Genomic DNA, 23,136 nt, shown 5'->3' with positions numbered 1-23,136 from the left:
TATTATCGTGTATCATATATTATTTCATAACCGCTTATCCCCTTCAAAATTGCATTTCATTTAGTTTTGTCTGGATTGTTTTCTCGTTTAGTGCACACGCTATATTTTACTTGGGGACCAAGTACCGGTTATCTTGGAATGGCACTCATGTGTCACATTGAAGTTTCGGTGATTACCGCCGCACGAACACATCCGTGGATGTTTCTCAACTTCATATAAAATGTTGCATTCTGCCTAAGCCGGTGCAAGGGGTGTAGCTTTCTCTTTAAATTACGGTCCATCAAAATGATCAATCAAACCAGGCCTGCAACACTTTCAGTTTTTCCATCCAGAAAAGTCTTTAGTAATTTATAGCACTGATAAAAAAATATCAATGAAATAATCACAAGAAATGAACATAATTACAACAAACTTTACCTTACGCTTGTCACATGTTGAAAAAGAAGTTATATAAATTCTAACATGATTTGATATTGATAAATCTTTCAAATAAATTGCTCAAAGATCAACAATTGCATATATCTTCAAATTACATTTTGCCGCTTTACTACAGTAACTACCTATCGCATCCCTAAAGAATAAGTCACTTAACGTCTTAAATATACTGAAAGTTTTGATTACATTTAAGAATCTTAAGTGTGTACCTGAAAATAAGTTCCAAAATTTAAATTTATATTCATTTTCCTTTAAAGTGGATTTAAACGTAAAGGTCTTAACGCCTATCTTTACGTTAAAACAAATTTTAATGATAAAAATTCATAGATGAAATGCTTTTCACTTTAAGTAAAGGCGTCGTTATGAATACATTTCAGTATTTTGATTGAATGGGCCAATATTTGACAGAAAAAATTCATAAGAATAGACTTTGTTGCCTTAAGTTGGCACATTTATTTAATTTTTGATGTTTGTATTTTTTGCAAATATACAAATATCTGGCCTATGATAATCGTGAATTGATACGTTAACATGTAATTGAAGGGTTTTTTTTTTTTTTTTTTTTTAATTTGTTCGTATCAAGTGTCTATCTAGTCAAATGAATTTGAATTAGCTTTGGGTGTCATAGAAAATATTTTTTTAAAAATATCCTGAGCACACAAAAGAACCAGGAGAATACGGAATGCCGTTAGGGCCATTGCCTATGAATGTGTTGATCTGAAACGCGATAGTCGATAGTACGATGATGAAAACGCAAAATCACGAAACTACGATGGTGAAAATGCGAAAGCACGATGATGAAAACGCGAAAGTACGATGATGAAAACGCGACAGTACGATACTACGATGATGAAAGCGCGATAAACTATCTTGTTTTCACCATCGTACTGTCGCGTTTTCACCATCGTAGTTTCGTGATTTCGCGTTTTCATCATCGTACTGTCGTGTTTTCATCATCGTACTATCGCGTTTTCACCATCGTACTATCGCGTTTTCACCATCGTACCATCGCGTTTTCATCATCGTACTGTCGTGTTTTCATCATCGTACTATCGCATTTTCACCATCGTACTGTCGTGATTTCATCATCGTACTATCGCGTTTTCATCATCGTACTTTCGCGTTTTCACCATCGTAGTTTCGTGATTTCGTGTTTTCACCATCGTACTATCGACTATCGCGTTTCAGATTAACACATTCATAGGCGATGGCCTTTACGGCATTCCGGAATGCCGTTGGGCCATCGCCTATGAATGGTTTGGTCTGAAACTCGATACTCGACAGTACGATAATGAAAACGCGAAATCACGAAACTACGATGGTGAAAACGCGACAGTACGATGGTGAAAACACGATAGTTTATCGCGTTTTCATCATCGTAGTATCGTACTGTCGCGATTTCATCATCGTACTATCGCGTTTTCATCATCGTGCTTTCGCGTTTTCACCATTGTAGTTTCGTGATTTCGCGTTTTCACCATCGTACTATCGACTATCGCGTTTTAGATCAACACATTTATAGGCGATGGCCCTAACGGCATTCCGTAGGAGAACGCCCTACAGCATTCCATTCAAACTGAGTGTGCAAACAGTTGAAAATACATATCTCAAACAATGTAATTATAAATTATACATATAATATGGAACATAAATTTAATAGTTTCCGATGAATGTATAATAAGAGAATTCTTGAAGATATTTGCTTGTTTGAACCTGAGAGGCCATTGCAAATCGCAAATCAGTCTTATACAAGAAGAAATACATCATTTTTTGTAATGACTTTTTTATTCCTTGTTGCGCATAACTTACATCATGACTGGGTATATAAAATTTGAGAACTTTATATACACACCATATTTGCTCCGACAACGGTCGCAAATAGAAAAAACGTTATTTTAAATTTCAGCTGAGAGGAGTAGTCGAATATGAAATGTTGCTAACACAATTAATATGCACCGACAACAGTCACGCGTGTTATGTATGTCTGATATTTCACACAGACATGTTTGGTGTCCTTTGGATCATATCATAGTGTTGCAAGAGCACCGACATCGGTTGCAAACAAGCAATTGACCACTACCTTTTTGATTAGCAATCGTCTGTAATTGAAGTACCCCGTCGCCCAGCATATAACATTTGTCTCCGTCATGAATATTGTTTGTTCCAGTCATGACGACGTGTAGGGTGATTGTTGTTGCCTCCTGAAATATAAAACAAGGTACAGCAGAAAAAAAGGTTTGCTGAGGGAAGGAAATCAAAAAGCTAATTTGTTATTATTTTTTTTACAAAAAGTTTTAAAATATGATCAGCCGTTTCCTTTTGTCATAGAGTCCCAGAACGAAAAGGACGCAGCCTGGTCACGTAGCTCCTTATATAGCGTTGTAAATATAGCTCTCTAGCTGAGCATGCGTATTGATATACAGTTATAATGATCGATAAAATAAGAAAGGTTTTATTCATGTGAAATAAAAAAGTTTAATCTTATCTTTAATGACTAAACTTTGATATCATCCCTGTACTCTTTGGTCAGTTCAGTGGTTCACATTACAATATTAAAAGTTCGGGTACATCAATAAATTGTTTTATCGTCTGATTGTATCTGTTGTGCCCTGATCGTATCTGCGGTGCAAGACGAACCTTTATCCACAGATGGCAGTATTAGTGTTTGGACCCCCACCTAACCCTGCCCCTGTTCCCCTGCTAGAACGCTAAAAAATCGTCAATTAGTACTTTTTTAAAGGGGGTCATTCGATGCGCGCGCATCCCCAAAATTCTGATACCGCGAACACTTTATTAACCGGTATTTTGAACAAAACCGAGTCCTGTAAAGCAATCAGAATAGATTTGAATTTAATTTCTTTTGCAAAGAAGATGCCATTACTTCTAGTTTTTGTATTCCATTGTCTTCCCTTTCTCGTCAGCATTTTGCGTTGAATGCGACTTTGATTCTGGATACTGCGTACATCCGGCGTTAAAATGTTACAGAAATTGAGAAATGTTGTCGATTAAACTTAAAGTGTTTAGACGACTGGAAGTTAGTTTATTGAAAAATCTATCTTAAAAACATATTTTCAACCTGTATTATTTTTCCTGTGTACGAAAAATGACTTAAAACGCACTATTTACAGAAAAAACACATTATGATGTCAAAAAATCAAGATACTGCATACACAGTTATATGTTATTTGTTATACTTCCTCTAAAAGGTGTGAGGTCAATATTTTTTTTTTAATTTTTGTTACTCATTTATGTAACACTGTCCTGATAAAAGATTTTTTTACACTACATTTTAAGATAACTAACTTTTTACAGTCAAATTTTAGAAAATAAAAGTATGCCGATTATGTGGCGAATTCCTCTCCAGACGACATTAAGGACGACATCGGCAACTTGGTCCTAACTTATGTGATCTTTGTAAACATGTGACTTTTTCTGAGTATCATTCTTAACATATACGAAGTGTAATACCCCTGAATGCAAGTTATAATGTATTCTCAACCCTGGTGATCCAGCAAAACTTCAAAGATTTGTTGAACAGCCAAATATTCAAGGGCTCCGTTCTTTAATCTCTTCAGTACAAAATAGTCAGCACCAATGTTGCAAATCTAGTGAATCCTCAGTGTTCTTCCGTTAATGGTTGATCAAATATCGCTGTCACGTGATTCCTGCAATAATTAAAAGTACACGTTAACAAGTGTTAGTAAGTAACATAATAGTAATTAAACTGAAACAATACAGGAAGTTTTTCAAAAATATTAAACAAATATTAACCAGTAACTTATCTTTTAAAAAATTTAAAAGTTCTTTAAGATAAAATTAGCAGTTATAAATCATTGATGCTGAAACAAATAATTAAAGTAGAAAACCAATACCAGTAAAAGTAAGAAATAGAAACACCAAAGAAACACTTTTAGTAAAGTAACTTTAACTGTAACAGAACAGTAACAGTAAATTACTATAACAGAAGAACATGAACTGTAACAGAACAGGAACAGTAAATAACTATAACAGAACAGGAACTGTAACAGAACAGAAACTGTAAATTACTATAACAGAACAGGAACTGTAACAGAACAGAAACTGTAAATAACTATAACAGAACAGGAATTGTAACAGAACAGAAACTGTAAATAAATATAACAGAACAGGGACTGTAAAAGAACAGAAACTGTAAATAACTATAACAGAACAGGAATTGTAACAGAACAGAAACTGTAAATAACTATAACAGAACAAGAACTGTAACATAACAGAAACTGTAAATAACTATAGCAGAACAGGAACTGTAAAAGAAAAGCAACAGTGAATAACTATAACAAATATAACGAAACAGGAACTATAACAGAACAGTTACAGTAAATAAATAAAACAGAACAGTAACAGTTAATAACAATAACAGAATAGGAACAGCAACAGAACAGTAAATAACTATAACAAACCAGGAAAAGGAACAGTTACAAAACAGGAACTGTAACAGAACAGAAAATAACCAAAACAGAACAGAAATAGTAAATAACTATAACAGAACAGGAACAGCAACAGAACAGAAACTGTAACAGTAAATAACTATGACGAAACAGTAACAGAATAGGAACTGTAACAGATCAGTAACAGTGAATAACTTTACCATAACAGTAACAGTGAATAACTATAACAGAACATGAACAGTGAATAACTATAACAGAACAGGAACAGTGAATAACTATAACAGAACATGAACAGTAACAGAACAATAACAGAGAATAACTATAACAGAACAGTAACAGTAAATCACTATAAAAACAGGAACTATAACAGAACAGTTACATTAAATAACTATACAGAATAGGAACGGTAACAGAACAGTAACAGTAAATAACTATAACAAACCAGGAAAAGGAACAGTAACAAAACAGGAACTTAACAGAACAGTAAATAACTAAAACAGAACAGTTACAGTAAATAACTATAACAGAACAGGAACAGCAACAGAACAAAAACTGTAACAGTAAATAACTATAACGAAACAGTAACAGTAACAGAATAGGAACTGTTACAGAACAGTGACAGTGAATAACTTTATAGGAACAGTAACAGTGAATAACTCTAACAGAACATGAACAGTGAATAACTCTAACAGAACAGGAACAGTGAATAACTATAACAGAACAGGAACAGAAACAGTGAATAACTATAACAAAACAGTGACAGTAAATAACTATAAAAAAAAACTTAAACAGAACAGTAACAGTGAATAACTAAAACATAACAGTAACAGTAAATAACTATAACAGAACAGGAACAGTAACAGAACAAAACTGTAACAGAACTGTAACAGTAAATAACTAAAACAAAACAGTAACAGAATAGGAACTATAACATAACAGTAACAGTAAATAACTATAACAAAACAGGAACAGTAACAGTGTATAACTTTAAGAGAACAAGAACAGTTACAGAACAGTAACTTTAACAGAACAGTAACAGTAAACAGTAAATAACTATAACAGAACAGTAACAGTAAATAACTATAGCAAAACAGGAACAGTAACAGTGAGTAACTATAACAGAATAGTAACAGTGAATAACTAAAACATAACAATACCAGTAAATAACTATAACAGAACAGTAACAAAACAAAAACTGTAACAGAACTGTAACAGTAAATAACTATAACAAAACAGTAACAGAATAGGAACTATAACATAACAGTAACAGTTAATAACTATAACAAAGCAGGAACAGTAACAGTGTATAACTTTAAGAGAACAAGAACAGTAACAGAACAGTAATATTTTAACAGAACAGTAACAGTAAACAGTAAATAACTATAACAGAACAGTAACAGTAAATAACTATAGCAAAACAGGAACAGTAACAGTGAGTAACTATAACAGAACAAGAACAGTAACAGAACAGTAACTTGAATAGAACATGAACAGTAACAGAAAAGTAACAGTAAAAAAATAACAGAACAGTAACATTAAATAACTTTAACAGAACAGGAACAGTAAATAACTATAACATATCAGGAACTGTAACAGAAAATTAACAGTAAATAGCAAAAACAGAACAGGAACAGTAAAAGAACAGTAACAGTAATGAACAGAACAGTAACAGAAAATAACTATAACAAAACAGTAACTTTAACAAAGCAGTAACAGTCAATAACTATAACAAAGTAGGAACAGTAACGAAACAGTAACATTAAATAACAATAACAGAACAGTAACAGTATCAGAAACTATAACAGCTAACAGAACAGTAACAATAACATAACGGTATCAGTAAAATAACTGTAACAGCTAACAGAACAGTAACAATAACATAACGGTATCAGTAAAATAACTGTAACAGCTAACAGAACAGTAACAATAACATAACGGTATCAGTAAAATAACTGTAACAGTTAACAGAACAGTAACAATAACAGAACGGTATCAGTAAAATAACTGTAACAGTTAACAGAACAGTAACAATAACAGAACGGTATCAGTAAAATAATTATAACAGCTAACAGAACAGTAACAATAACATAACGGTATCAGTAAAATAACTATAACAGTTAACAGAACAGTAACAATAACATAACGGTATCAGTAAAATAACTGTAACAGTTAACAGAACAGTAACAATAACAGAACGGTATCAGTAAAATAATTATAACAGCTAACAGAAACAGTAACAATAACATAACGGTATCAGTAAAAATAATTATAACAGCTAACAGAACAGTAACATTAACAGAACGGTATCAGTAAAATAACTGTAACAGCTAACAGAAACAGTAACAATAACATAACGGTATCAAGTAAAATAATTATAACAGCTAACAGAACAGTAACATTAACAGAACGGTATCAGTAAAATAACTTTAACAGTTTAACAGAACAGTAACAATAACATAACGTATCAGTAAAATAATTATAACAGCTAACAGAACAGTAACAATAAACAGAAACGGGTATCAGTAAAAATAACTGTAACAGTTAACAGAACAGTAACAATAACAGAAGGTATCAGTAAAATAAATTATAACAGCTAACAGAACAGTAACAATAACATAACGGTATCAGTAAAATAACTGTAACAGTTAACAGAACAGTAACAATAACAGAACGGTATCAGTAAAATAATTATAACAGCTAACAGAACAGTAACATTAACAGAACGGTATCAGTAAAATAACTGTAACAGTTAACAGAACAGTAACAATAACATAACGGTATCAGTAAAATAATTATAACAGCTAACAGAACAGTAACAATAACAGAACGGTATCAGTAAAATAACTGTAACAGTTAACAGAACAGTAACAATAACAGAACGGTATCAGTAAAATAATTATAACAGCTAACAAGAACAGTAACAATAACAGAACGGTATCAGTAAAATAACTGTAACAGTTAACAGAACAGTAACAATAACATAACGGTATCAAGTAAAATAACTGTAACAGTTAACAGAACAGTAACAATAACAGAACGGTATCAGTAAAATAACTGTAACAGTTAACAGAACAGTAACAATAACAGAACGGTATCAGTAAAATAACTGTAACAGCTAACAGAACAGTAACAATAACATAACGGTGTCAGTAAAATAACTGTAACAGCTAACAGAACAGTAACAATAACATAACGGTGTCAGTAAAATAACTGTAACAGCTAACAGAACAGTAACAATAGCATAACGGTGTCAGTAAAATAACTGTAACAGCTAACAGAACAGTAACAATAACAGAACGGTATCAGTAAAATAACTGTAACAGTTAACAGAACAGTAACAATAACATAACGGTATCAGTAAAAATAATTATAACAGCTAACAGAACAGTAACAATAACAGAACGGTATCAGTAAAATAATTATAACAGCTAACAGAACAGTAACAATAACATAAACGGTATCAGTAAAATAATTATAAACAGCTAACAGAACAGTAAACATTAACAGAACGGTATCAGTAAAATAACTGTAACAGTTAACAGAACAGTAACAATAACATAACGGTATCAGTAAAATAATTATAACAGCTAACAGAACAGTAACAATAACAGAACGGTATCAGTAAAATAACTGTAACAGTTAACAGAACAGTAACAATAACTATAACAGGGCATTTAAGTATGCAAAGTCTTTTAATATCAGTAAAATATTAACAATTTAAGAGTCTTAATATTCTATTGCAAAAGTTGCATTAGAAAATTAAAGTTTTGTTCATATTTAACATTACTGTAAACTCATATAAAATAAAGAATGAAACTTACATTGTATTGAGGATTTGGTAGTATCATACATTTCCAAGATTTTTTTCACGTTGTTGACATTTAAAGTTCAATTTTCATACACTGCTGTCGATTACACAGATTGAATGTAATTGTACATAATCATGATGTACCAACATAAATTTAAGCCAACTATGATTACAAATCAACTGGGTGAAATTTTGGATTAAGCAGACCTTTAAGGTGTGAAAGCTATTATCTACACTTTGTCTACACTGGTCCATTTACTGGTATACTATATAAATAATCTTTATTAAAGTCTCATCCATACATAACATTTACAATATTTCAATTACAAATTTTAAAACATAAAATCATAAAATTGCCTGTATGGTCATTCTGATAAGAATTATAAGAGACTATACTCGTATATTTAGCCAGTTAAGTCACAATTTAAAGTTTAATTGTTTATAAAAATATAATAGATTAAACACTATTTCCCAGATATTCTTCTTAAAATTTTAAATTATTATCTAATCATGAAACAGTCTTGTCTTTTTTTAATTAAAAATAAAACAAATATTGAAGGTGCAAATCATTAAATTTTGTTTGTGTCGTTTTTTTTCTATCCTAAAGATATATCTTACGAAATATTTTTTATAAGATTTATTAACAGTACATTATATTGGTTCCATTATATTAAAGTTGATTTTAAAAACAGTGTTGTAACATAGGATGTCTCAATTATTAACACACGTCAATATTGTACGTAAAGAAAATAATTTGTTCCTGAACAAAATATTCTGCTATCTTAAGGTTAGCAATTATCTCATGGATGCGCAATTCCGTTTTAACCTTTTCCCTTATATAAGCTTGTTGCGACGGCTTCCCCTCCCCCTTTTTTGAGGCCTAAAACGTTTGAGAAATGTTGTTAAAAAAGTGACCACTTTTTCGGCGCTGTCCCCCATTCAAATATTACATCAGGGGGTTGCCAGAAGGGATGTGCCCGCTTGTGTTTTGGGGGGTTCAAGGGGGGCGGAGTCCCTCTCATCGCCAAGAAAATTTTGGACATGTAACAGGCTTAAAATGGCCTCAGATTGATCTTAGGGTAACAAGTAACCTACGCTGAAAAGGCTTTTACTCTATGTCAATTCACTGAGAAGATGCAGCACTTTGAAATCAGTTTTGATGAAAAAAAAAATGAAAAAAAGTGATTTTTGGCAACTTTGAGACGTCCCCCTGTTGCCATGGTAACAGGAAATTTGCCATTGAGCATGCTGTTACAGAGGCTATGGTGTAGTCAACATTTGTGCCAAGTTTCATTAGTATTGAAGCATTGTCCATAGTTTCATAGCAGTTTTAACTTGTTATAGGAGGCTTTTCAATGAAAACGGCCATTTTTCGCAATATGCTCAAGGGGTAAAAGGTTAAGGCAGTTCACAACCATATTTATTTCTTACAAAAATGGAAAAAATTTCTAGTTTCCTATTCTTTATTCGAAAAAGGAATAAGGAATCAGTTCCTACTTATCAGACCACATACAAAAGAATGGAAAAAAATCTCTAGTTTCCTATTCCTTATTCGAAAAAGGAATAAGGAATCAGTTTTTCTTATCAGACAACACACCGTACAATCAAATGGGCAGACAGCAGTTCCAACGTCGACACCTATACCAGTATATACATGAAACACAATTGACGGACGGTAAGTTTTCATCTATTTCTTACAGAGATATAGGTCTCTCAACTAAGATACAACATATAATAGCCGGTCAAGAGAACTCAGGAACACACTTACTAACTTAACTAACTAACTAACTAACTTACTAACTAACTAACTTAACTAACTAATTAACTAACTAACTAATTTAGCTAACTAACTAACTAACTAACTAACTTACTAACTAACTAACTAACTAACTAACTTACTAACTTACTAACTAACTAACTAACTAACTAACTTACTAACTAACTAACTAATACTCATACTTTGAATTAATTTACATCCTGTAAAATAAATCATTTATTATGGTGGAAAATTTAGAAATTATTGAAGAGTAGATTGATTTCGTAAGCCTGACGTCTATAAGAAAGTATCATGAATAAATCAATATTCAAAATGAACAAAAAAGTTTTACTCTTTCCTAGTTACTGTCGCACAAAAGCGCTGAAAATTGTTTCCTTGAACGGCTTGAACAGAAAAGCTTTTCTTAAGGTATGGTTTGGAATATTTAATGACGAAATGTTGACGTTTACGAATCGTATGATAAAAGTATTTATTATCATGAGAAAATATAAGAATTTGTGACCTAAAAATGAAAATGCCGCATCTCATCCGTTAGTGTGGTTATTTTCAGACACAATTCACGTGAAGTAAAGCTTGCACAGGGCCAGAAATTTGTAATTATGCTCCTTTGGATGTTGACTATGAATCCATAACATTGATTTACTGAACACAGTTGGGATATTTTAAAATAGATGAATACTTGCCGTCCGTCAATTGTGTTTCCTGCACCGACATGTATATACTGGTACAGCTGTCGACGTTGGAACTTATGTCTGCCCATTGGATTGTACTGTGTGGACCATACTTATTCGAAAACGAATAAGGAATAGGGAACTAACTTTATGTACATGAAAAATTCTCTTTTTTTTACATTCAAACAATATGTTTTGCAGCGGATATATAGGTTAAGACACTTTAACAATATTACAATATTGTAAACGCCTTAAGATATTCTTTATAAAATATAGCAAAACATAACGGAACATATTTGTGACTATGTATACATGTACTCTAATAAACAATATTATAACAATATAGACAACATATGATGACAAACAGAATCATCCACAGTCACATATGAAACACACAACTTTACAAGAAAAACTTTTTCAACACTGTTGTAGGAATAATCCTCCAGAAATTAAACAAAATCTTACAGCAATTATTCTCTTAAAAATTCTAACAAAGATTAACTAGGACACTTAAAACAGACAAATATACAAAAAGCATGACAATGAGATGTGAGTCTAAGCACGGTTTTAGTTACAAATGTTTAAACATTTTTCAATTTCAGGTCATTTTACACAGTAAAAATGATAATTCTTGAAATATGGAAGTGATCAGTTGATATGAAATTTTGCAAAACAGATTTTCAATGTACATCATAATCTTGTAATAATATTTCTAACCCTGTCATATCAAATGTCCTGCGTGGAGACATTTAACACACTGTCATGATGTGTTCCTTCATGCGTATTCTTACATGTCGTGTATTTTTGCATGCTTTGTAATGTCTAAATTGTAAATTTGTCGTTAACGGCAAGTATTTCCCCTCCCATTCATATATATATTTTATTTATTTTTTTATTATTTTTTTTTCTAAATGATCGATGAACGTTTCAGTTCGACTTATTCAAACTGTTATATAAATGCAAAGGTATTGCATAGATCTGTATAAGACATGATAAAGTTGACAAATATGAAAAAAAAACTTGTGCATTCATACCAATAAACATTTCTTTATAACATAGGTCAAGGGTTAACTTCGTCCCGTTAGGTCAATTGAAATACACTATAGAAACAGTTGACATTGATTTCAATAGGTCAAATGTCCAACTTACTGGAATATAACACTTTTTTTATTATAATAATAATAATAATAATATTTTGTAATAATAATAATAATATTAGGAATAATAATAATAATGATAATAATAATTATAATAATAATAGCCTTATCATATACATTTATGATATTTATTCTTATGTTCTCGGATTTACTGATAACTACCGAGTACTTTAATATACTGGGGGATACACGGGTACAGATAAAATTTGATATTCATATTGAGTGTTCAGGAGTACCTGAAAATGTGTACTCGAGTACACGAGAGAGATCTCGTCTTGATCAGGATGCGCATTAACGAAGTACATTTATTATTCTAGATAAGAAAGAACGATAGCTAGAAACAACAATAATGAATTACTGAAGCAATGATACCACGATGTTAAAGACGAAACTTCAATGCTATGAGCTCAAAACAACGAAACCTTGTTGTTTGGAGCTCATAGCATTTCTGTAATATTTGTACAGAATAACCCATTTATATCCCCAAAAGAAGGGCATATAAAATTTAATTCCCCAAATCGCCCTCCGTCCAATTAAAGAAATGCGTCCAAGCAAAATCGTATAGTTTCTATCAACCGCCAAATGCTGGTTATTATTAACAACAGCAACCGCAGTTCCCATAACGTTTCCTTGAAATCCAGTCAGCACTTGCCGAGAAGCGGCGCAAAAATGAATAATGCTCTGTATACAGAACCATATTTATTCAGGGGCCATAACTCTATGTTTAAAGGTTCGACAATATCCCTTCTCAGTTTAATCGGAAGAGGATAAAGATATGACATACATGTACTTTAAAGTTTTCATATCTTAAAGATTCCAGGCCAGCAAACGGTCAAGTTAACACAAAAGTCGGAAGAATTAAACGTCTGTGAGTACAAGTTTGAAAGAAATCCATCAAGTAAACAGTAATTACGAGGATATATTTTTTTATCACCTGACCTTTAATATGCGTAATTGACTGTCTTGTTACAGGGATTATTGTGTCCAAATATGAGAGAGATCCATTCATTAATGAGCATAAAATATTTATCCAGATAGTGAATGTAACAGAATTTCATGTTTATGACCATTTATGACATATCCCTCAGTCTATATGGCCCTAATAACATACACATTGGAAACATATGGTGTATGAGTAACAAATAAACAATGCTGAAAACTTCATTTTACCCGCTGTGATTCACTAATCAAAATGTTGCATGTTTTCTCTGCTTAACATGCCCTGCCGTTATGTATACGGGTCTTGGCAAACTAAGTAAAACAAGCAAATTCGTTGAATTGATATCCCCCGCCGCATGATTCTTATCACTCGACTGAAGTTTCTTTGTAGTATGTACCTCAGATATTGATGAATATAATTTATTATCATTACTTATAATACAAAACCTCCAACAAAATTGATCAATCTCAAGCAAAAATGCCTTTTGATGGTTCCTTTAAATTTTGTTGAAATCCAGTAAGCCGATGACGAAAAATAGTACAAAAATGAATATAACTGTATACATACTGCATAACGAATGAGTGGTATTATTTGATACTTACAATGTACTTTCATAACATATTCTGTCCATAACATTATATGTGTATAGTGTTTATAAATATCCTTAGCATGCTTTTTCTGACTTTATTGCGATAACTGCTAAGAAGTATGTAAATGTGAATGTGTGTAAATGTAAATGAAGTCGTCCATTAAATAACGACAACATAGTTTAAGATAGTGGATATTTGTTCAGTTCAGTGAAATCACTTGTGACTATAAAAAACAATATTTTCACTCGTGGCTACTGCTGCCACGAGTGAAAATATTGATTTTTATGTTCACAAGTGAATTAACAAACGATCTTTCACTGAACTGAACACATTTTCTGTTTCTTTTATGCTTTTATGGATGATTATTACGTCTTGTTATTTTCATTGTTCTTTCACGTTTGTTATTTCACAGTACAACGTCATATTTCACTTAAATTTAGCCAATAGTTTTTCAAGAAATAGCCCGGAAACGAAAATACTTCAAACGTATATTGTTTAACTAATCAGGTGTAATAACTCTAGGTTTAATGGTCGAACTCGGTTACCTCAACGATGTTCTCATCACCTCTTGATAAAGAAGTTTCATTGAAGTCTAGCCATTAATTTTAAAGAGCTGGAACGGAAACGAAACTCGGACGCACAGATGATCGCACACACGGACAACGCCAAAGCCTTCGCGATTAAATCGTTGGGGATAACAATCTACCAGTGATCTAACTTGGTGATAATAACTGTGAATGTGTGAAAAGTTCGTTTGGCAATATCTTAGCATGACGCTTTTTATTTTTATTTTACGTGTGACGAATTCGTTTCTGCTTCCAGTGCGGTAGGGGGGGGGGGGTAAAGGTGCTGAACGAATAATTCACAAATGTGTGCCAAAGTCGCACGAACTTGTCACACACGTATGAGGAATTCGACTGAATTTTTCACTGGTGTGACGAATTCGTTTTTGTGAATATTGAGGTTCAACATACCTTTATGATAAAGTATTTATACTGATATATATCAATCGACACTAAGAAATGCATGTATTAATTTAAATAGAGGTGCCTTTTAAAAGAGTTCGTCTAGACTGATCAGGAAATCTCAAATTTGAAACTACATCCCACAAGGTATTACATGTATATGATACCGACTTAACAATAATGTATGGAGAACTCTACTAAAGATATGTACACATGCAAATTAATCAATGATATCTCATCGAGGTACATACATAATATCATCACGGTAAGATACGGCGGGGAGAAGTGGAAAATTTATGTTATCCGGAACTCGGCAAATGTATGTTTTTGTAAGCATATCCATAGGTATAAAATACTTTTACCGTTATAGCTTCACTGTGCACTATCAGTCACAATATATTAGTCAAACCTGTTGCGCTTATTTTCGTTAAATGATTTAACACACACAAGTTATATCAAAATCACTTCCTTATAGTCTCTGCTTTAGTCAGTCATTCATTCATTCAGTCAGTTAGTCAGCCAGTAACATTAAAAATCTTCAAAGTTGCAAATTAAAAAAACCCACTAAACTTGATGCGTGTTTGTTATTAACTATCATATGAGCAACCTCTGAATGTCAGAAAGTCTACTAAAATGTCTGTATCTATATCAAAGTTAAACGCTTATGAGAAAAAATAGATGATTTGATTTTTACAGTAGAGCGACTACCTAAATTTTGCTGTCCAAAGGGACTCAACATCTCTACGATAAAGACAATTAGAATTTTTCAAATAAAGCCCTTTTCATTGGACAAAAAAATTCAAATGCAAGTAAAGATGAATATGCACTAAGTTAAGTCCCTAAACATATCGAAGTCGAAATGGACCGAAAACACAGAAAGGATAGGTCATAAAAGAGAAATACAGACAAAGTTTAAATGTTTTACTTTTATCAAAATAATGTATGTAACAGTTCAAACAAAGCACTGGAAAGGAATGGCTAATGTTTTCTTGCAATCTGTTAAACCAGATCTGAAATGAATAAAATGTAAAATTTAGATACACATGTACTGTAAAAAAATGAAAAATAATATTAATTTATTCACTGTCGACCCGGTCGAGATTTCAGTTGGAGTATGTGCTATGTAAAATTTATATCAAAACATATAACCTGGTAGAAGTGTATTTTAAGAATTCAGTACAAAGAATAAACTTTTAACATCAAAAGAGTATGCTTTGAGTATAGGTTTTATAATACCGCACGTTTGTAACGTCATTTTTCATTGGATATTCGTGACGTTTATATAGTTTTATATACACGGCTGCTGTCGATTCACGATTTTTTTTTACCTTTTTTCTCTCTTAAAATGATGCGTGCTGTATTATAAATTCGTTATAAAGATTGTTGGCAGGTTATATGGCCGTATATAAACGGCTGTTTGCAATATAACCCTCGCCTAACGGCTCGGGTTATATTTACAAAAAGCCGTTTATATAGGGCCATATAAGCTGTCAACGATCTTTATAACTAATAATATATAGACTTATTGAACGTCGTTTTCAGAATGCCTTTTCTGCTTATGTTTGCGAAACAGAATGCAAACAGTCTTCTCTGCCAAGACCGACACTGATTCGAAACTAAAATATATTGTATTTGTTCGTTTGCCTAGTTGTAATGACATACTATATTAGCTTTTAACGGCGATTTGATGAGAATAAATAACTGTTATATGATCACATTAATCATTACACCGCATGCTAAATCTGTCAATAGTTATATATCGATCTTCAACCGAGGTTTAAAGAGCAATATACTTCAAAGTCACATAAAAATTAGTCAAGATATAATAATAAAAAAGCTGGACGGAATCCTGATCATTTAAAAACTTAATATTAGTTAAAATTGGTATTCCTTTTATATAACATGTGTTTAATGTATGAACACATTCTGTAAATTGACATATAAGTAATCTATATAATTATATTACCAAACAGAGCACTTGCTCCTGTCAAAGGAAATAGGATATAATTATCTTCTGTAATATATTTATACCCCGGTATATATATACATGTACATGTATATCTACGTGGTATGGGGCAATCAATTGAAATATAATGCATATAACAGGTTACTTAAATTTTTTATTTACAACAATATTGTCCTAGTAACATATTACTCTTACCAAAAAAAGCCCAATCCTCCAAGAAGACCAGCAGCTCCAATACCTCGAACGAGTGGACTACCGCCACCAGCTAGAAGAGCCGCACCACCCAATACAGCTAATCCGCGTCCACCACCACCACCACCGAAAAATCCTCCTCTTCCAAATCTTGGATATCCAAAACCTGGGTACCCATACCTGGGATCTGAATAAAAAAATACATATAATTACACATCCGTAAATAAAATAGATAGACGTGTGTTAGTCAATCAAATCCTGTTCATGAAATTTGTCCATTGAAAATATTGTGACAACAGCAACTATGCAAGTGGGTACTTATCGTTATCGGGAGCAAACCAAATCCTTTTTATTGTGAACATTGCTCAAACATTTAAATTTTTTATGAGTTAAGAGTTTACTCAAACAAGCAAGACATGTAAAATACTTTTATAATTACATGACAGTAGAAGTAATGTTATAATCATTTACTCTGTACGTTTTCTCGGGTAATTTTCCGGCAAATCTGTGAGATGTTTCAAACTTAGTAAAGCCTCCTAATAGACATATAATAACTCACATTTCTTTTAAAATTACTTATTTTTAATGTTATCGACAAATGAATGCAAGACATATTTGTCTGACAGTCTCGGATGAATTGGAAATAATGAGTGTAATGTTTCAGTAAAATAATAGCTAATCGTTATATAAATAGATAAAAACGGAATCCTTAAAGAACGCCCAAATCGACAATATTGAAAATGTCGCAGGCTCAGTTTGATTGAGTCTGTTCTTGGACGGTACTGGTAAGTGCAAGTTAGCGCTCACGCCCAAAGCACCGGCTTAAGCAGAATTAAACATTTAATCATGGTAATGGTGAAACTTTTCATTTAAAAACATCCGCAGACAGTTTATAATAAATTAAGCTGCGTCGAGTAAAAACAGAACTATACGATATACATACATCCACCAAAGAAAACTTGTGCATTCGTTGTCACAGCTGACAACAAGAGAATGGCAAGACAAATTACAGCTGCTGACTTCATCTTGATAACACTGAAATCAAAATTGAAGACTTTTCTCTTACCGTATCAAGAAACGAACACATACTATTTCTTTATAAGAAACATAACCATTAATAATTCGCTTAAAATATGTGTAAACAATCTATATTTTATTAATTTTCTACAGAGTACATGAACAAAATTACGTACACTTTGCTAGGTCAACAACTGAGCATTCAATGAAATAATGTATAAAATATAAATTGCAATAGAACATCAAAATAATTTATATATAAGAATACTGTTTTACATAAGAATCAAATATTCGTTTCATAATTATATTTTTGAGTATATGAATTACTCTATGTTACTTATGAAAGGAAAGGAATTATAAACTTAAGGAAAAAAACTTACCTGGTGATATCAAATATGCCCCAACTATGTTGAACAAATAAGACGAGATATTTAGAAATAACGTACTGAAATTTTTTGCTGATATTTTTCTATATATTTGCCGGTTCTTATTACTTCAACTGACCAATCATTGCATAGGTGGTGTCCGTTTAATTGGCAGTTAATTGTTATATCTATGACAATAAGTATGTTATATATGTATATGTGTTTATGAGAAAGACAATAGCCGGACAATATACATACGAAGACGGATTATATAACATTATTATAATATATTATATCAAAACAAGAAAATCTAATGTATCAGATGACAGGCGTCTTTATTATGATACGTATATTTTTCATTGCTTATCAATTTTGCCATCGTCCATATAAAAAAAACCTGGTCAGCAAGGGCAAGCACTTACTTTAGTAGATACCTTGACAGGTTTTATATCGGTCAATGACTAATATACAAATGAGATAGAGAAAATAACAAAAGGCGATCTTACGCGTCTAAATATGTAGCTTATAACTCATCATTTTTAGTAAACTGTTTATCATAGTTTTTGATCAAGCTTTGTGATGTAACAATATTTCAGTTTTTTTGGGGGGGGTTAAGAATTTTTTTATATTTATTTTTGCGACATACTTTAAGCATGATATTAATAAAATTTTGCCTTAAGAGATACTACTGTTCACAAATTATCCAATGAAACTTTACATAGTCATACATACCATGATTTTTTTTTAATGCAAATAAAAATCAAATTAAGTTGTTAAGATATCTATATTATTGCAATGCAAATGCGCACGATTTCTTTGATCTATATCAATAATAGTGTATGTAACAGTGGTCAAAATTGATGTTTATGAAAAAATAACATCAAATTTACGACAAGATTTATATAATAAAATACACAAATTGGATGTATCTTTTAATTTTTTAATCATTTACAAAAGATACAAAAACAGCAATAAAATGATATAATGTCCACAAAACTGATCACTGTCTAAATGTTAAGTTCAGTTTTAATTAATTCAACCAAGATGTTAACAACATTTCTAAGAAATCAAATTCAAATAAATTTCAAGTTCCCTGTTTCAGTTCCAAATAAAATTGTCTTAAGTATAACGATTGTATATTCTCACGGAGAATACGTTTTATTTAACATTTAGTGCAACAATCCTTCCAAACGTTGCGTGTACATGCTGTGTTATATGTATATACAAGTCGAATAGTTTGTTTCAAACTCAGCCTATCAAACCCAACAGACCCAATCCGCCGACTGCTCTACCTACAGGATTTCCGAACCTCAACAGCGAGGCTGCTCCAAGAAACGCAAGTCCTCTACCTTGTCCCCATCTTGGTCCAAAACCCCCTCTCCAACCGTAACCTGGGTATCCGTCTATAATAACAATATTATATTGTCATGTATTTCCTAAATATTTTCAAACAAATTGCTTAATGATTTAATGCTCCTATTTGGTTGAGTATAAAGCAGCATATTTTACCTAATACCTTAAAGGCATTTACGCTTCAGTTTTAGCCAAAATTGATTTTGTTATATATTTTGTAAAATTTATCAAGCTTAAATAAAAGAAATCAAGTAATATGAGCCGTGTGACAGTATGTCTAGGACACTTTGGAAATTATGCAATAGGTCTTAAATCGATGACAAAATACATTTGATGTTCAAATGTCCGGTAATGCAAGACTTACGAAACATATACAACGCAAAAAAATCATTTTCTTGTTCCATTTTTATACAAGTTTATTATATTGTTAAGCAGCAGAAATGATATTTTAATGAAAACATAAGACAGATTCGTTCGTTTTCAAGCACTAGACAGAAAAAAACTTATTAAAACTTTAACAACACTTTGTTGGCAACTTACTTATATATCAAACTCATTATACGCATCGTTTTTATAACTGTGCAACTTATACATGTCATTTATACTTATCTTTTGTATTTATTGTGTACACACGAATTATGTTTCTATTGTACATTATGTTTGAATTGTACATTTATGTGCCAAGGGCCGGTGACTTATACAACAGAATAAATAAGTTTGAAGTTAAGAATTCCGAATCTACTTACATCGAAATTGTGCATTCGTAGAACATACAGATAACAGTAAGACGGTGAGACACAATGCTAATGCTGTTTTCATCTTTGCTTTTCCTGAAATATAAACATTTTAATCGAATAACATTCAGTGTTAAAATGAATGTATAAAAGGTAAAAGCATATATAGCAGAAAAAATCGTCACTAAGACCGTGTAGTAAAATGTATACGTTTAGGTTTTGATATTAAAACAAATCAGGAAGTCCTTGTCATAACATTATTATTGTTATTTGTATATATAATATAGTACTAGTTTGAATTTGACGTAGTTTTCGACCTTTCGGCTTCTTCTTTAGCGTCATTTATTATACATGCAAATATATTCAGATAAAAAAGGGAATTGACGTAACGTATCATTGTATGTATAATAAATTCATTTGTGTCCGAAAAAAAAATGAAAACTAAAAACATATAACCATTGAAAATTTTTATAATGCACCAGTGTGTAACTTATATAGCGATAAACTGCATCTTGTTATACGACGCTTGAACAGTGTTGAATAGTTGGATATCAATAGTTCCTTGCAATGCCGCATCAAGTATTGTTTGTGGTGACGTTTAATTTTGTAAAACATTTGTCCCAAACATACCCAAATTTTGACAATGGTTAATACCCATATAAAAACTTTAAAATCGGGACACTATAACACGCATAACATGGCAGTACAGTCGAATATGAACAGAAGTTAGAAATTATATCTACACAAATGTATCTGTAAAAATTAAACTTAAAAAATGTCTTCTTTTGTTAAATAAATGGTTTCGATGCTAAACACTCTAAAAACGATATTTCTGATCCTTATTTAAACAATACAAAAGATAAATTTTCAAAAATAAATACCTGTTAATCACTAAATTGAACGTTTACCTCAAATACTGGAAAAACATAATGAGGGCAGTTCAGAATGACAACATATTTATAACTATCAAATAATAGAAAAACTGTCTATATATAAAAAAGGGTCAAACATAATTTTAACATGTGTCGTTATGTTGTCAAGCAAGAAGGAAAACAGACATTTGTACGGTACCAATGACCAGTGACATGACTTGCGCTTATTGTTATAGGTTTTTGTGTACTTGTCTTAATTATCTATAATGTTTTTACATTTTACATTTTGACAGGTTGTCATAATATATACGACTACTTTATTAGAAACATTATATTCAATATGAATTGTTTATATCTGATAAAATGTTTACGATGTAAACAACATGTATATTAAACAAGGGTGATTTGTGTAGTTCACATTTATTGTTAGACTAGTTCAATATATGTAACTAATGTCTACCAAATTACAATCGTATAAACATGTTCTCATTAAAGTAAAGACTATTCAATATAGTGTTAAATATGAACATAACACAGCATTCGATTGAACTAGTGCAAATTTATTGGTTTCAATTGTTCTATTCTAAGTAAATTAAGTTATTCGGCTGTCGGCGGCAAGTTTTCTTTTCCTTAAAACAATAACCCGTTATCCGCCAATGTTTAATGTACATATTGTGTAGCTGTCGTACCGTCCTTATTTAATGATAATCAGAAAGATACAATGTTTTAATTTTAATATTTCCTAAGCAAAGTTCGTGCACTAAACCTATCCATGAGTGTCAACTTTTACATACAAAAATATTGGCGTTTGAAGACGTCGCACTCATTAAACTGTTATGTTGGTTTTTATGGCGCAACAACACAATTTAGGCAATCACGTAAGGATGAAAGTTGACTGCAATTCTGTTGCCTCAATCCTTAAAGGCAACCCTTCAGCCATAAGTGGGACCTATTTAACAAATAATGTATAAATATGAAAGTCTACCATGAACAGTGAATAAGATGAACTGCTTCACGATATGCTTGGCATTGGGGTGCCCTAAATAAATGTAGCTGCAGCACAGACGACAGAAGATACACCCGTGCGCAATACTCTGAAACTGAAAACTTATTTCTTTATAGAATTCAGGTTACATGTTCGAGCAAGCTAATGTGTGCCCATACATTTTAAAGGCTCATTTAAATTTATAGATCCACATTTTCAAATAATGTCCAACGAGGTCATCTGCACACGACAATATAATGGTCACCTGTAGATCATTCATTTACGTTCAGTAATTTCAATTGGCAGATAAAATAAAAAGAAAATGTATTGAAATATTCATGGTAGGAACCATTGGTAAGTTTCTTTAAGTAAACCCTAAATGTCGAATATTATCCTATAAGTAGGAGAGATTGGTTCAAAGGAAAACATATATATGAAGGTGGTTCTACTCAGGTGCCCGTTTGTGCCTGAAATAACGTATCGAGGGACAAGTAAAAATTGAAAGTCATCATTTGACCTTTATTTGACATTTACAGTGTTATTGTGACGAGAAAAAAACAACAAATATATGATCTTGTAAACTTTATGAAGATAATAAATATTCCTTCACCTACATAAAAAGGGTAAACTGTATAAGGACATACCTAGCAATACACCAATGCTGATATTGTAGAATTTTTACATAAACATTTCATAAGAAAACATAATGTTAAGATAAGATAATTGTTTAATATAGTGACATAAACATAACACAATCAAACAAAGAATTTGCACCAGACCCAATAAAATTTATTAGTCAACATTTATAGTAGATCTTATGACATCTGTGTATGAATATAGTATTTCAATATCTTCAAGTGAAAAAAATACAATGGTATGAAG

The 23,136-nt window shown here is 31.6% G+C and overlaps 1 protein-coding gene and 1 long non-coding RNA gene across 2 annotated transcripts; both read right to left on the bottom strand.

Moving 5' to 3' along the window:
• Nucleotides 1-15,677: 15,677 nt before the first annotated feature.
• Nucleotides 15,678-18,541, bottom strand: LOC132745601 (acanthoscurrin-1-like). Its single transcript, XM_060734558.1, has 4 exons — nt 18,326-18,541; nt 17,872-17,963; nt 16,932-17,115; nt 15,678-15,780 (listed from the first exon to the last, which is right to left on the bottom strand). Coding segments are annotated over exons 2-4 (267 nt in total). The 5' UTR covers nt 17,954-17,963; nt 18,326-18,541; the 3' UTR covers nt 15,678-15,779.
• A 751-nt stretch (nt 18,542-19,292) lies between these two features.
• Nucleotides 19,293-21,332, bottom strand: LOC132745600 (uncharacterized). Its single transcript, XR_009627868.1, has 3 exons — nt 21,279-21,332; nt 20,410-20,493; nt 19,293-19,713 (listed from the first exon to the last, which is right to left on the bottom strand). It is a non-coding gene; the product is annotated as an uncharacterized LOC132745600 (long non-coding RNA).
• Nucleotides 21,333-23,136: the final 1,804 nt, after the last annotated feature.

This window comes from Ruditapes philippinarum, unplaced genomic scaffold (assembly GCF_026571515.1).
Source record: "Ruditapes philippinarum isolate M1 unplaced genomic scaffold, ASM2657151v2 ctg2403_1_1_1_1, whole genome shotgun sequence".
NCBI classification, from domain to species: Eukaryota; Metazoa; Mollusca; class Bivalvia; order Venerida; family Veneridae; genus Ruditapes; species Ruditapes philippinarum.
This window is presented reverse-complemented; position numbering and strand designations above follow the sequence as displayed.

Bases quoted from the DNA above. Each gene is read 5' to 3' on its own strand.
- LOC132745601 (XM_060734558.1), bottom strand. From the start codon at position 17,953: ATGAAGTCAGCAGCTGTAATTTGTCTTGCCATTCTCTTGTTGTCAGCT. The intron at 17,116-17,871 runs GTATGTATATCG...TTTTTTATTCAG, and splicing joins ACAAGTTTTCTTTGGTGGAT to ATCCCAGGTATGGGTACCCA.